The sequence below is a fragment of the Egretta garzetta genome, unplaced genomic scaffold (genome assembly GCF_000687185.1).
Source record: "Egretta garzetta isolate BGI_Z169 unplaced genomic scaffold, ASM68718v1 scaffold138, whole genome shotgun sequence".
NCBI classification, from domain to species: domain Eukaryota; kingdom Metazoa; phylum Chordata; class Aves; order Pelecaniformes; family Ardeidae; genus Egretta; species Egretta garzetta.
Window position 1 is genome coordinate 267427 of NW_009260598.1, and position 16760 is coordinate 284186.

A 16760-nucleotide genomic window follows, 5' to 3' on the forward strand; every position below is an offset into this window, starting at 1 on the left:
AGTGGAGGCCCCATCCCTGGAAACATTCAAGGACAGGTTGGACGGGGCTCTGAGCAACCTGATCTAGTTAGCAGTGTCCCTGCTCCTGCAGGGGGGTTGGACTAGATGACCTCTAGGGGTCCCTTCCAACCCAAAACATTCTGTGATTCTATGATTCTATGATCACTGATAGGCAGGATATCTCACTTGGAATGGTGATATGTGTGGAGTGGGCAAACTGATTATATCCTCTGAGGTGGAGGAGGATTACTAAGGGAATGAGCAGATCATTAAAAGGTCCAAGGTATCTGTAGATCTTCTGCTCTGCCCTTATCTTTGAATGACAAAGAATACAGGTCATGTATGGAGGCAGCTTGTGAGGAGGGTGCTATATGGCAGAAAGCGGGAGGAGCTTTCTCTTGAGTAGTTTCTGATGTCCTGTACTCGTCTGTCAATGACCACATCTGGTACCAAAGACCAGGAGTCGCCTTATACAGAACATGAGTGTTTGTCCCTGCAGTCACTGTGGAGGAACTGGGAAAAAGAAACCTGCATCACCTGCAATGCTGTCACAAGCCACTAAAACTAACAAAATTTTTACACGTAGGGAGAGGTGGTGATTTGAAATAAAAGTGCTGAATACCAAAACTGTCGTTTGTATTCATTGCAGCATGTGAGGTCCCTGTAGAGAGCCAACAGTGCATTAGAGGTCGAATTTGTTAAGGTACACAGGACACAGGGTTAAGGGTTATCTGACAACACAAAACACAGAAAATAATTGTGCCGTGCAAACTCTCCAGGGGCACATGATGCAGGACCATCTAAAGGTGTATTTCTGGACAAGCAACAGGAATCAACTCAGGAGCTGGTTGCAAGTGAACTGATGGGTGGAGAGAGAGCCCACATGGTGCTCTGTTGCGTTGTCAGTCTGGGGTCCATGGCACATAAAGTATGGGAATAAGGAGAGGAGGGAAGGAATTGGCAGAAGAGCAGAGCATTTTATATGACCTCATCTACAAAGTAAGGTTAACTACAACTAATGAGAAAGGAAATACAGGGAATCATCTTTCTTGATCAGGTCAAGTGCTTTTACTGAGGCTGTTTACTGTACTATATATAGAATACAGAATTGTATAACAGATTTTTGATTTATTGGAACGAAAAGCTCCAGACACCTGTGCCAAAATCACATTCTTTTGCTGAATATCAAGGGAATTTTTGTTGGAGGCCTGGAAGATAGAATTTGAGCTAAGATGCGCTTTGTAGAGGAATTTTATTTTCACTGTTGGCTTGAATTGAGACTATTGTGTAAGAGCAGGATACTGTATGATATAATTTGAGCACCCAAATTTCCTACTGTGAGTTTACCAGAATGTGATAAATAAATAGCCAGAAATGGTATGTTATCCCTATAATTCCTGTTTTATACTACTAATATTTTTTAATCCTCTTTTATAGCCTGCTGCAGTCAAGAGCATTCTAGATAATAAATTTATTATTGCTTTCCTCCTAGCAAGGAAGAAAGGTTACTAGGAAGGGTCTGCTGCTCCTCTTTCTCATTTCAGTACCAATTAGAGTAGGGTTGGGAGCTGCATGAGTGGCAGAGTGCTCTGACTGTGGAATGTCACCAGTATGAGAGACGAAGATTTACTGTTTCCATCGCTAAAGTGATACGGAGAGTCCTGGTCATGTTCAGTCACTTCTGACACTTTTTTCCTGTTGTGTCAGCAGTACAGAACAGTATAAAAGCCGTACATGTGCCACAACAAAACACCATTATTTAGAAATGACAGTTTATGAACCTGTAATAACTGAATTTAGTGTTGCTTTAGCACCGTGGTTCAGCCTTAGCAATTAATACTGCCTGATACACTTAACCGTATTTCTTCTGTGAGAAGTGCTTCAGAGTTGTATTGCTTTGATGGATGTGTATTCTAGTTCTTGGGAACTTCACTGAACAAGCAATGCTAACTTAGGCTTGTCTGGACAAGCCACAAATAATTTAACAATCCATAATCCAAGACCTATAAGTCATAGTTTGAAAAATGATAGTTTGATAAGCTTTTTGCTATTTTTAATGTCCTGCTTTGCAGCTTCAGAAACTTCTTACTATGGACCCTACAAAGAGAATTACCTCAGAGCAGGCTTTGCAGGACCCCTACTTTCAAGAGGATCCTCTGCCTACATCAGAGTATGTATTCTCTCTTCTGTGCTCTTCAGGAGTGTTGTCTTTCTGCTAAATGCTAATCCCTGCAATGAGATGGCAGCTGAAAAATTCGTGGATATCTACCTATATCCACAAGTAGCAGCAGCTCAGGCATGCTCAGTAGAAACTATTAGCGTAGTACTGGAGTGTCTGTATCCAGGGGCGCCAGAACTGAGTGGCCATGGACAATAACCCAGTACCACACTAGTGTTGTAACTCTGAACGTCCTACCAAAGCTGGTGTGACAATATTATTGCAGTATTTAGAGAATTAATCTGTGTCCCATCCTGTTGCGCCTTACACAGCCTCACAGAGCCCTGTTCTCCATCGCCTGGCTTCATTGTGCCTCTCCCTAGGACTAGGACAGTTCTCTGACCTACAGCCCCTTCCCATGCCCTCTTGCATGGGGTAGCAGTATGAGGAGAGAAAAGTGAAGAGATCAATGACTGCCTAAAATCCCCAGGTCCCTTGTTCAGAAGACTTGAGAGTACAGATTTTATATCTCTGTATTTTATTGTAATGATAAATTCAAATGATATATTCAGTTCCTACTGGTAGACTTTCCTCTTCCAGTTTCTCTTCCCGGTTTTAGAAGTGTAGTGGTTTGGTGTGTTATGATCCATAGGAGCTGGATGCAGGGAGACTTCCACCTTTGCTTCCACTGCTTCCTCAGCTAGCAGGCAACACTAAAGGGAGTGAACAGCCACTGGAGTGCAAAAGGAGTCTAGTCGAGACTAGTTGGGGTTTTTTTTTCTTTCTTTTTATGTTTGGATAAGCCAAACACTACATAGCAGCTGGGTTAGCAGCTGTTTACACACTTTAAAAAATCATGTCATATTGATTGTATTCTGAATGGTGGCACAGAAGTCTTAAGAAATTGATACTGGTCAAGATCTAACAGTAATGTTCTATTTAGTGTTTATTTGATACTATCCTGTGTCGAGCTATAGCTCCCCATGGATTACAGGATAACATTATGATAAAGTCTCTGTCATAAACATTAAGGAATGTTCCAAATCCCATTAGCCATATGAATTTAAAAGCTATCTGTTTTTCTCAAAACAAGGCCTGAGAAGCTAATTGAAAGTAACTCTGTAGTTGTGATTGGCAGATATATTTAAGCCTTCTGTATAAGCCAAGGCAGGCTCCTACGACATTAATGCTCTTTGGATTGGACCCTTTATTCAGCGAGCCCTGTGTGTTCCAACTAGGTGTTGTGGAACCTCTGACACTCTGTTTGTTCATTTTGCCATCTGGATCAACAAGTGGTGGTTCTGGCATTCAGGCGTGCTCAACCATGCCGTGATTTCTAAATGGTGGCCTCATGCCAATAGCAAATATATCTGACGTTATGATCAACACCTAGCTGCTGGTATCTCCTGCTATCTTGGGTGCTCACAGTGCCACTCACTTATGGAAACAGGACGCATGAAAGACAAGAAATGAAATTGTGTTATATTCACTTGTTTTTTAATATAGTATTAAGTAAAGGTATGTCATACGTACATATTTGTGGAGTGTTTACTGTTTACTGTGTTTCAGTGTATTTGCTGGCTGCCAGATTCCATATCCTAAAAGAGAATTCCTCAATGAAGATGAACCTGAAGAGAAAGGAGATAAGGTATAATAAACTTTTTTTTTTTCTTTTAAGTATGCAATAAGAGAGAGTCATGGTGCTACCAAATGAAAACTAATGAAACTTCATGAGTTAACCAAAAATGTGTTTTCCGGGTAAGGCTCTCTTAAAACTGCTTCCCAGACAGATTAAAAGTATCAGATGACTTTGGGGTGTCTTAGGTGGTATCACCAGCACAGTTGCCCTGACCTGTGGGGAATGAGCTGGATGGGTGGTTCCATCAGCAGTAGCCTGCTTTCAGCTGCCATCATTCCAAGAGGACCTTGCTACCTCCTCCTGCATCGCATGATGAAAATACATTGTGATCACATGAAAAGAATGGCATTTCTATTGTATGACTGGCATACATCCAGCCATTTGAAAGTGGATGGCTGTCAGGGTCTCAAATAAATAGTGGCAGCCTGCTTCTGGCACTACATCAGAACATTTCATCCATCGGCACATGGCTTCCTGATCATGTTCTAAGGGCCCTCAGACAAAGGGATAATAAGGAGCATGAACTGTTCTGGTAGCAGCAATCTGCTCTGAATACTCGCTTTCCCGTAGCCCCATGGGCATGGGCAAGAACTTGTTTGTGTGCATAGTAAATTGTGGTGTGTTTGCACCATAATCTGACCTGCTTTGTGAACGGAGCTCGGCTGTGCTACGTGACCGCAGTGATTGTCCCATCATGCTGTGAAGGCCAGACAATGGTGGTTCAGTGTGTGGAACAGCTTGTTCTTTTCGCTTAAGAGTGTACAGTGAGACACCAACAGTAATGCATAGCTAGAAAAATGTGAAGAAAACAGCCTTAAACTGTAATTGTCTGAGGCCTACGTGAGAAGGACTGTTAATCTTTTGGAGAAACCGTTTGGCTGCGTGCATCTTCTGTTTTCAGATTTTCTGCGTAACATGAAGAACTAGCTGAGTTTAAAAGTATGCCTATCACAATTCAGACAGCAAAGCTTGGTTTAGGAACAAATATTACAGATCCTTCTTTACTGAGAACAAGTGGTAGCATCCTGGATTTTTGTGTCCAGATAGTTTTTTCAAAAAGAGGGAACAGACACCTAAGCAAAACTACAGTGAAAGTCACGATACTGATTTGATTGTAATTTAGTTACTAGCTTCGCTTCAACTCTCACAGCTTCAAAAGTGAGAACAAACCTTATGTATTAAAATGACTCTGGCTTTTCTTAAGTCAGTGTATTTAAAAGTAAATATCTGGCTTTTTCTTGGGAGCGTTGCGGGGGGCGCTAAACAATGGCATGTTTATATTCAAAACAGCCTTTATATAAATGGTCTTTGAGAATGTTGGGGACAATCGCGTATTTATGCACACTTCCAAATTAAACTTTTTTTCAGACCGTTTAGGTAATACAAGTCATGCATTACTCATTGAATGTGTTCCCACAGTGTAGAAAATGTGAAGGTAAAGGATATTCTGAAAATTGGATCTGTGCCATGATTTGTTTCTTTGTGATGTTGCAAGTGAAAGGATTTTTTTTTTTTTTTAAGTGTTAGTTTCTGGTTTGTTTTTAAAACCATAAATATCTGTATAGTCCTTTGGAAACCTGGAGTCTTCTGTGTTTGTTTATTTGGAACTTGCCTCTGAATTGAATAACCTTTAACATAAGCATCCATTCTTCAAAAAGGTTAATTGTTAGCAAAGCTAAAATGAATGTTTGTAAAAGAAAGTGAAAAGATTATTTTCTCGTTCAAATTCTGTTAGGCAAGTTTCTGCTGGGTTCATTTCTAGGTAGGACCAGAACGTCGTTTCGGTAATTCGTGCCTGAGAGGTGACATGTTGTAGTATGTTGCTAACTGTAGACCTTTTACAAGTTTATTCATTTAGAAGCCACCATGAACTAGACTGACCTGAGGATAATGTTCTTGCTGGCGTAAACTGTTTCTGTGTGCTAAGGTGGTGTAGCTAGACCCCAGCCTGAGCCTGACAGAGTAGATCTCGGTCTCTACCCAGGCAGTAGCAGCAGTAGCTGCACTGAAGAGCAAGCTCAGACTAGTCAGGTAAATTTTGTGCTAATATCCAAAGAGTGAAACATGGGACCTATGGCAAACTGTTGTCTTTAATTGTGAGAATTCCTGCAATATTTGTTTACATATCACAAAACTGCAGTTTTTCAGCTCTTGCAGTAGCAACCACCTGACTTGCATCCAAACACCCCTATGAAAACACAAATTTCGGAATTCTAGCACAAATACCACCTTAGTTATTGGTGTTTGTTTGTATAAGTGAAGCTCAAACCATTATGAAAAGACAAACTGCTTCTTAACATTTATTTTTTTTACAAGCTAGCTTGATTAACTTTTAAAACTATTGAAGTTTAAATCTCCTGGGAAACAGAATCTGACTGAAATGGGATTCGAGGACTACAAGCAGGAGGATACATGATTAGGTTTGCTAAATTTGAAATGGAAATGCAAGCCACCTCTAAGTCCTTGAAGACCTTGCAAGGCCTCTCTGTAATCTTAAATTAATACATCATTGCAAATTTCATCTAAATGTGTCTTGGGAGACCATTGTGATGAATGGCAAAATGTCATTTGTCTGAGGTAACTAAATGCCTTCTGGTGATTGGGGGCATCAGGAATTTTGTGCTAGTGGCAACTGGTTGTCATGATTTCTGAGAATCTAGTAAAGTGAGGTTTTTATAAAAGGCTGCCATACTAAAGCTTTGATAATTATATAAGCAGATATTTTAGGCAAAAAAGACTATCCCTGAATGTTCCATATAGTATATTGAGGGGGAGAGTAGTAAGGCTTTTTAATTCAAGCCATGGTAACTGTAGGTTTTTTCCGTGATGAAAAAGTGGCATATCTCACATTTAGAGCAAAATTGGTTTTCTTTGCAATTCCTTTATGTGCTGCAGTGCTCTGGTGGAGGAGCCATCCCTGGTGCTTGAAAGCAGACAAATGGGTGGTCTTTCCTTGTACCTGTCTAACCATGGAGGGCAGAGCTGCTGGTTTTCTGACCTTCCCTCCAGTTCCCTAATAGTCTTTTTAAGAGTCTGTAGCCCTCTGAAGCTAGAAAAGTACAATGTCTTTTGCTCTTGTGTTCCCCTTCTTTCCCCCCCCACCCTTTTCTGGCACTTTTCTCTTTGTCTCTCTTCCTGCTAGGTCCCAGTGTCATCTTAATTGTCTGGCTTCTCTCCTTTGCTAGTCTTCTTCCCTTGCCAGATTATTCCTTCAGCTGTTTCCTCCTCTTTTGTCTCCAACCATTTGTCTCTGGTCAATTTTCACTTTTCTGCTATTTCAATGAGATATTCTGACCCTATACCTGGTGCACCATGCTGGACCCTATTCCCAGTATACCGCTCTTTACAAGGTATTTAAAAGTGTAGGAGAGCAAAACAGTAACAAAACCCATTTCTGGTTCTGCCACAGAATTTCTTTGCAACCTGGAAGAAATTACATCATTTCTCTGGTCTCAATTTGCTTACCTTTCTGGCACTAATGCTGCCAGCCTCCTTCGGGTTATTTTAACATGTCACTTGTGAACGTTTGAAAATTGGTTTTGATTCTGAGTGAACAAGGCTGTTGAAGCACTTAAAATAAATGACTGTGGTTCACCACATCTGCCACTGAACGCTAGTGAAATATGGGGGGGTTGGGTTCAGTTCATTAGGCGATTACTGCTTCATAAATGGTTCCTTCCATCCTCCTCTGTGAGCGCTTGGCTAGCTGTAGGAGGCACTAGACTGTCCTTCCAGTTTTAGTCTAGCTTGCTTTGTTTAAAAAAAACCCAAACGGGAGACCTCCACAAAACGTGCAAGAGTGAACCGAGGACGCATTTCACCTGAGACGCCGCCTTGCTGCTTTCTCCCATCGAGCGGGCAGGCCCCCCTCCTTCCCCACAGGCACGGCGGCGCCAGGGTCGGCAACTCCGTAAAGCTCACAAGCTAGTTCAGAGCAAGTGACCGCGTTGTGTCGCTTCTTCCCCTAGAATCAGCAGCAGAAGAAACAACATCAGCAGCAAACAGCCCCTCAGCAGCAGCCGCAGGCAGCGCCGCAGCAGAACAGCACCCAGACCAACGGGACGGCCGGGGGCGCTGGTGCGGGCGCAGGGGGCGCGGGCACAGGGCTCCAGCACAGCCAGGATTCCAGCCTCAACCAGGTGCCTCCGAACAAGAAACCACGCATAGGGCCTTCAGGCGCTAACTCAGGCGGGCCTGTCATGCCTTCAGATTATCAGGTACCTCTTCAATTTTTGCTGCTTGTGATACTGTAGGGCCAAAATGTCATTCTCCCCCTTCCCCGCTGCAAGAACAGATCATGTTTTAATGAATTTCTCATGTAACCTGAGCAGGCATGCTATGATATATTAGATAAAAATGTGGGTTTAAAGGTTTAAAGTAAAAAGCTTTTGTTCTGTGGTTAGTAATTTTCAACAGAATACCGGTAAGAGTTGTATCTGCTGCACCCTGTAAAGTGTTGAGGACTATTCCAGGAAAGCACTTAAATATATGCTTAACTTTATGTTTAACAGTAATCTTGCTGAAGCCAGTGGAACTATTGCATGCACATAAATACTACATTAGACCAAGACCAGGATACTTGGCTCTTGGCAATATTAAATCCTGTGTGAGAAGCAGATCTGAGGACATCCTGAGAAGCAGAAGCAAAGCTAGAACCAGGCACTCTCATTTGATTCCTGCTTCATTTTACCTCATATCATCACATGTATGGAGTGGTTCTGTAGTTTATTCTGGTATATTGCTAAATCTACTTCTAATGGTAAAGAAAAAATGCGTGTTAGGACAGGAATGATGTTTTTGGTTCATCAGGATGATTCATGCTGAAGTAGGGCACAAAGACACGCATTGTTTCTAATGTGTCCAAAGTTGAATAGATTTAATGTTTTCCAATACAGTAGCATTCATAAGTAAAAGCAGTATCACTGAATTATTTTTGGGTTTGCATACTTATCTTCACTTAGTAGCATTATATTTTTCCACTGAAAAAGTGACTTACACTAAATACAGAAAGTATTGAACTTACCAGGATCTTCAGTACTTGTGAGTTTATACCTGCTGCAACAGTAATGAGTTGTAAAGTAGAATAAGAAAAAGGCAGATGTTTTAAAAGATGTTACAGATTCTGTCTGCAACTAGCCTTCAAGAGGATCCCACCTTGGAGAATGGCCTTCTCAGGCTGCTTTAAACTTAAGTACCTTTTAAAAAACCCAGCTCTGGAATTGCCTTGATGTAGCTCTCCAGACCTTCTCCACAGACAATTGATTTCTCCGTGCCAGACATTTTTCTCCCATTTCTGTTTTGCTCTTTTAATTACAAATTATCATGAAGGCATTGAGGGCAATTCAAGGGTAAAGACAACTAGGTTTCTTTTTTGAAAAGTTCCAGACAGGCTTGAGGTCTGGACAGATCACTACGGCTGTCTGACTACGCAGTATTTATGGCTGGCCTGTTTTGGTCTGTATTTTGAGGACTGGTGTGCTGCATTTGATGATATCCATTATAGAATCCGTATACAGCTCTCTGAATTATTGGCAAAGTTATGAGTTGTTAGTCTAAATATCTTTTTTTCAGATAGTTACTTTTTTTTTTTACCCCCTATGACACTTTCCGTCTAAACTTTAACAGCACAGGCATCAAAATGATGATCTGTATGTTTCTTTTACGTCACTTGCTAAATTATATGGTCTGACTATCCATTTTTACACTTGCGTTTGGTTATCTGCCCTTAAATTCTAGCTGGCTGTCTTCTGTTCCAGAAAGGAATGTCTGCAATTTGTCTAAGTCTAACTTCGTTAAAAACAAATTCTCTTCTGTGGAACAAAAATAAGCATGGGCAAGTTAATGCATTCTTGTAGTCTTATGGCATTAATTTTGTTCCGTTATATCTTACTCAGAAGTAGGGATAGGATTCCCTTTGCTTTGAGTTTCATTTAGCTTTTGATCTGAAGTCTCCGTTGAAATTTTTTTCTAGTTCACCAACCTCAATATATGTTGCCTCCACAAATGACAGTGTGAATTCCTTGTTGAATTTTACTGAGCATTCCCGATGTGACCTTGGGTGTTTTGCTTAGCATGGTGAGCTGATGCTTTTCATCCAGAACAAGTTCCTATAAAGTCATACCATTTGTCACAATACTTTTTCTGTTCTGTTAGAAGTTGCAAAAGCTTTCAGAATTTCGAGATAAATTCCAGGTTTAGGACACTCTGTTGACAATCTAACCATGCAGGCCAAGCATAATCTGGTTATTAACAGCATACGTGCCGCTGGGAGACATCTCTTCCAAAGGCAGTGTGCTGAGCTGTTATCTCCCAAACTGACCCTTACAAACAAGTGAAGTTACTCCATACAACTGTTAGTTATATTGATATTATATTGAGATATGGGGGTCTGCAAGATTGGACTGTTATCTCTGTCTTTAGCCTCGCTGTCCTTCACTTTGAAAGCAACCTTCAAATTCCTACATTAGACAGAACACAGAAAAAGTAATGTGGTATTTTTAGGGTTTAGTATGGTTTACAATTTATGTAAAATTAAAGGTATAAAGCTATGTACAGAAACAAAGGGCAGAAGTGGGCCTTAAATTTAGGTTCCTGCTCTTCATCATCCAGCTGAAAAGTTGTCAGGAGGCTTTCACAGCTCTCCTGGTTGGGATCCAACAGTTAGATGAGACCACAGACTGGGGTATTGCCTTCGCTGAGCAGATTCTTGGTCTGTGGAGGATGTGGTGTTCATACAAACCCACTGTCTCCAGGGGATTTCCATTCAGAACTCAAACTTCTCCAGAGGCTTTCTGTAACTCATAATCTTGATATTTAATCAGAATATAGGTTCTTAACACTTTTCCTAAACAGCCATGGTGCTTTTTCGTTTTCCTATTGGCCGCAGTCTTGCTGATGACCCTTGGACATAGCCAAGTAGAACCATCAACTAGACAGTGAACAGAACCCTACTGAATGACTGCCTGCCCCTGCACTTAACTTAGCTGGAAATGATCTGTTTGCTGACTGAAAATAGTGTGGGGGTTTTTTATAGACTCTCCTTTCTTGCGGATTGGGGCGGGGTCTGCCTTCCTCGACAGTCTCCTGTCCATTGAGCGGTACTTTTCTTGCAAAGTGAATTTGCAGCTTGCATGATTTTGCAGCTTGCATTATTAATTCTGGGCAGGGAACAGATATGGTAATAAAAGGGCAAATTCAGCAGGCTGGAGGTTGCAAATGATCCATGAATTTGGCTTGCTGAGATTGGGTTCCACCGAGCTAACATCCCAAACACTGGAGGGGAAAAAAAATCTTGAGTTAGCTATTGCACATACACATGCCCATCTTTAAGCAGTTGTCCTTGCTTCCAGTAGATAAGGCAGCAGGTTGAAAGACTCACCTGAAATTATATTATTTTATCCTACTGACCATTTTTCCATTTAGATAAATTGAGTAACTCTTAGGTCACGGTTGTCTCTTTTTCTCAGGAACAGAATAATTTGTTTCTCTGTAACATTTAGTATTACCTATTTTGAAAAGGGTGTTAGTGGCCTTAGCAGTTTGGTTTTGCATTAATAGCACTTACAGTAATGATAGACGTAAGCTTAAGAAACAGCTGAATTTTTAAATGGACTCTGCTCTCTCTTGTGTCTTGTGCATTTTTCCTTCAGAAAATGAGTGTGTACATGCTGTACTCCTAGGTGTCTGCCAGTGACCTTGTGTATTTTGTGTGCTGTGTTAAGACTGATTGCAGATCAGATTGATTACTTCTTTTATGGGACCTTAAACAGTAAGACTGTTTAGTCAGCTTCACCAACAGTCACATTTTAATGGACGCTAAAGGAGAGGTTAAAAGTTTCCAGAGCTGCATAGTCCTAACAGGCTGGTTTTCGTTCCCCTGATCCCACTCTCTTTTCCTGCAGCACTCCAGCTCACGCCTGAGTTACCAAAGCAACATTCAGGGATCTTCTCAGTCCCAGAGTACAATGGGCTATTCCACGTCATCTCAGCAGAGCTCCCAGTATCACCAATCTCATCAGTCTCACAGGTACTGAGAGGGCTAACAGACTGCACTCAGAAAGGAACGGACTAAAAGCCAGAAGACTCCAGCAATATGAAGTTCATAATGATGAGAAGAACCAAAAAATACAAACGATGATGCAGAATTAAAATTCATGATGACAAAAGGAAAACTTCACTCACTGAAGACTTTCCCCCTCTCCTTCCCCCCTGCCCCCCACCCCACCCCCCCGGCCCCCAATCCCTTTATTGCCATAAAGGAGATTTTCGTGAAGTTTTCCTTCCTCCCTGCCCTTGCATGTGCTCCGTTGTGGTTACTCTAATGAACCCTTCTGATCTGAACCCAGCACTTAACTTCTTTAACCTTTGGAATTTTGAAGGATTCCTGGTGCACCTTCCTTATGCTGTAGTGATTGCCATAAATCTGTCTTTTCAATCTCTTTGATGGGATTTTAAAGTTTTAAAATCTTGAACTCCCAGGCTTTCAAGCTTGTATATAGTTAGTTTTATACTAGGCAAACCAGTTTAGCTATACAGGTATATTGCACCTTTTTAAAGCACTATGTTATTTTCACAGGATATTACTGTTTTGCTCATGGATGTCAAGAACAGCAAAATTTTACTGTTCCAGAGTATTTTACTATTCTGTTTTTATTAGTCTAGTTTTCAGGCGAGGTCTTAAAAATAAAAAATTTAAAAAATAAATAAAATTTAAAAAAGAAAAAGGAAAAAAGAAAAAAACCCACCCAAGTCTCTGCAGCAACAAATATGCTTCATGCTACTGGACTGAACGCCAAACGGAAGATTGCTGATATTTCTTAACTCATTCACATTGAATTCTTGAAATCACAGTAATCATGCTCTGACTAGTTTCAAATTAAGCGTTATTTTAAATGAAACCAGGACAGTCACATAAAAAGGAGATGTTTTCAGGATCTGTTGGAACAGAAGAATGGAATGTCTTCCCAGGCTGGACACCAAAATAGTCAGGAAAATGTATTTACTGCCCTCAAGTCTCAGTGGGAATGTGGATGATGGGCTTCTTTTTCTGTTAAGCAGCTGATTAATGTATGTGAGTGGTCTATAAATTTAGCTTTCTTTCACATTCCTGAGTCAGTTTTCTAAATGTAAAGGTGACAGAAATACTAAGACTTGCAAAAAGCAAATGCATTTAATCATTTTATGTTAGAATTAATAATTAAGAGAAATTATTGCGCAGTTGGAAAAGCATGTTGAAAATTGTTCCTTTTTCATGTTTATAATGCATATTCTGTGTCCCTCACATTGCTGTGATTAACCCAGATTAGTTACACCAGATGCGCTTGATTGCACTGGAATGTTTCTTTTTCCCTAGAGCAAACATGTTTTGATTGTGCCTAAGGACTGTAAGTGGATGGGTAGCTGGCAGAAAATCCCCAGTAAATAAGAGTTCAGAAGCATAATCAGAGGATTATTGTCCAACTTCTGCAACCACAGTTATTCGGAGAGACACAACATGTAATTTGGGACAGCTTCGCTTTTCCTTCAGAAATAAGGCTGGCTCTTGTTGCAGAAAACCTGGAAAAATGCATTTAGAAAGCTACTAGCAATGTAACATCAGTGAGCTTCTGCAGCTGGTGTCCAGAGAAGAGGTGAAGTGAGAGGAGTTTACATGTAAACAATGTTACAGTCTCGTATACTGCCGCGTGTTCTCTTCTGCCCTGTGTCCGTGCAAAAAATTGTATATACCTGTGCACATTCACACTCAAGTTGGGATCAGACCTAGCAAGATGAGAGAGTCTGTTTGCTCTGAGGAGAATGCTGTTCATCACAGCTAGACACGTACCTATTTCTGCTGGATTTGATCTCCCAATCGCTTTTAGTGCCCCCTTCCTCCTCAGACACGTGTTGTTTTCATACCATTTGTGAGCAGTTGGCTGGCTTCGGCCCTATCTACCATCATGTGGTTTTGACAACACCCAGCTTCTGCAACTAAAACCTGCTTTTGTCATCAAATGGGTGAGAAGGTGGTGAAAACGAAATGTAGCAATTTGAAGGAAAAAATTCTTTCTGGGGAGTAATGATCTCCCAAAGGATACTTTCAATGTGTAACCCTTGAAACGCTACATATTGTGTGTACCTTAGTAGCCTGTTTGAAAGAACAGATTTTAATTGTTCCTTTATTGTATTTCAATGCGTCTGGGGTTACATTCCTTCCCGTAAGTGGAATGGCTCGCCTCTTAACTGATGTTAGGATGAGGTACCTTTGAGCTAAGGGATGTTTGGCCAATGCCATAAAGTAACATTTGTATTTTTGTGACTTGAATGTCACATTTCTGGAAATTAACCTTTGGCAGAGTCATTTTTGTCCCCTCCTTTTCACCCTTCTGTTCTCTCAAAATCCTTTTGTCTTTTCCATTATCCTTATCTAACATTTCTTCTCCCTGCTGTGACCTGCAGCTGATCATCAAAATGCATACAGCGTCAGGAGGTGGCAGGGAGACCGTACAGTTAATTAAGGTGGGCTCTTGTGCCCATAAGGCAAAATCATGGTGTAGGTTAATCTGTAGAGTGTGAAACTTCACAGCAATGTCAGGTCCTTTAATTGAGTGAGCTTCCAGCTTCTGGAGCGACTGCCACAACATCTCTCTGAGCTGAGCTGGCGTTTCTGCCTCGGTGGGGTCTGACAGACGACCACACGCCGCTCCTCTCTGGCTTTTGTGTGCACACGCGAAGCCGAGCTGACTCCCCCCGTTGCCTTCAAACTCACAACCTGGGAGGAGAGTGAATAAAAGCAAAAGCATTTGCTGCGAAGCGCAGGCTGTGCACATGCTTCTAGTTCCTTCCCGGTGGTGAAATAATTCGCCTTTTCTTGGCAGCTTGACGTGTGTCGCCAGGGAGGGCGGCAGCCGTAGTGGAAGAAGCCTTGCTTTCCAGGGGTCATCCCAGGAGGTAAAAATGCGGGAAGCCAGGACCACGTCATTGTTGTGTTTCTTTTTCCTCTGCAGTTTCATAAGTACTCATAGCTCTGTCTCTGCCCATAACCCTTACACCCTCACCAAAGTCTTTCAGACCGGTACCGAGAGAGGCAGGTGACACCACCAGAGCCATCTTCTCCATCCTGGTCGCCTGGTGGGAGGTCAGGCCGCTGAGTACAGCTTTTCCCATCATGGCTGAGAAGAAACAAACAGGTGGGGAACGAACGGGACGAGCAGCCTGGTCCGCATTGGTGAAGTTTATGTAGCACAAACTGCACAATGAAGGAAAAATATAGGGAAAGCTGCGAGTCCTGCACTGTATCTGTGACACTGTATCTGGGGAGGGGGAGGGAAGAACATTCGTAGCGGGAGGGGTGGCGGGAAGCTAGAAGTGTTCAAATATGTATAATATTTTATATAAACATAATAAGCTTAGTTCCCCTTCATAATCTTCAGGAATGGTACTTTTAACACCATTAAGCAAAGAATTGTTTTAGGGTTAAATAAATGTATTGTACATAAGGCCATACGTAATCTTCTAAAAATGTCGCCAGACAGGAGCGATGTGTATTACTATATGAAAAAAAAGTCCTTAATGCACTGTTATCTCCTAAATATTTAGTAGTAAATTAATACTATTTAATTTTTTTAAAAATTTGTCTTGTGTAGACACTAAAAAGTATTACACAAAATCTGGACAGAACATGTCCTTTTTAACAGCAATTTAAAGAACTTTTTATATATGTAAGGTAGTAACTTTTCAAACTGTTCTAGTTGTATTTTCCCATGTTTACTATTTGTGGAAGTGTGCCTGTCTGTATTCAGTTATTTTTTTTTTTCCTAATAATTTCATGCACGCATCTTTCATTTTTGTAGTTTTCATTAGAAATTGTTGTGTATGCGCCTCATCCTGCCACAAAACTTTGCCGCTCTGGATCTGTGGTGGCCACATTCGGCAGTGCCTGTGCCAATGGGCTAGCAAAACCACAAAGCAAAATACTTGTTTCTCATTCTGGAGTTGAGAGTTTACTGCTTTTAAGTTGTTCCGATGTCACTCTTGAAATGACTGTTAAAACTAAACTATGAGCTCATTGCATTTATTTTATATTCTTGGTTGTAATGAAATGGAATTGACTTTGCTTCAGTGTGAATTTTTTTAATAAAATAATATACATTTGTAATAATAATAAAAAGTTCAAATCAAATAAGCGTGCTGAAAAGTTTTTGTAAACATTGGCTTTGGGCTACCAAGAGGGAAAATATAGCCCACAAAATTGCAGTTGTAATTATATTCAGGATGTTTAAGATATCATACACCACACAAAACAAAGCTTGCGAAACCTCAGAGTTGAAATTGCAGCTTTTAAAATGCCCACGAGGATATTCATGGGTACGTGTCTATCAAAATAGAAGGAAGCCTTATGGAAAATAGAATCGATGGAGTGGTTCCCTTTGGTCTTGCCCTCTGCTTAAAAGTATTCTGGCATGCCACGCCAGTTGTTGAGATATTCATCATCGCTTGCATGACAATCCTATAGACATGTCTTCTGAAAAAAAGCTGCTGTGCTGCATTCTGAAGCTAAATGCCCTCTTACTTCTTCCTCCTGCTTGACCTTGGAGGATTTAAAGTATGTCAGGTGACAACATGGAAAGCACGAGCTAGAGCACACCGGTGGGTTTTCAAAGTGGGGTTTTGTGTGCTTTGCTAGTCTCTGTGTCTCTGTTCCGTCTGACCATTGCTTCGTGGATGGATAGTTAACCTCTTCCACAAATCCCACCTGTCTTCTGCATAAGGGTTGCACGGGTGAGAATGGTTGGGATTTTCTTGCACTACCAGTAGTGTTAACAAAGAGGCTTTGGTTTCTGATGCGCCTTTTGCACAAGGGTGAGAACAGAAGTAGCCTTTTGCCAAAAAGCTTAGTCTGCATCTCTGGTACCTCGTGGATAAAGAGCTGTTGCTTCAGCCTCAATGCAGCTGAGCATCCCCAGCTCTCCACCCCTCATGGTT

At 41.2% G+C, this 16760-nt stretch overlaps 1 protein-coding gene across 1 annotated transcript in view; it reads left to right on the top strand.

The window, feature by feature from the left end:
- The window catches only part of CDK19 (cyclin dependent kinase 19), a 112336-nt gene extending 96441 nt beyond the window's left edge, over positions 1-15895 (top strand). The window contains exons 10-13 of the mRNA XM_035900294.1: positions 2073-2170; positions 3728-3806; positions 7766-8014; positions 11699-15895. Of these exons, the coding sequence (XP_035756187.1) occupies positions 2073-2170; positions 3728-3806; positions 7766-8014; positions 11699-11830 (558 nt within the window). The 3' untranslated portion in view covers positions 11831-15895. The remainder of the gene's footprint in view (positions 1-2072; positions 2171-3727; positions 3807-7765; positions 8015-11698) is intronic.
- The last annotated feature ends 865 nt before the right edge of the window (positions 15896-16760 follow it).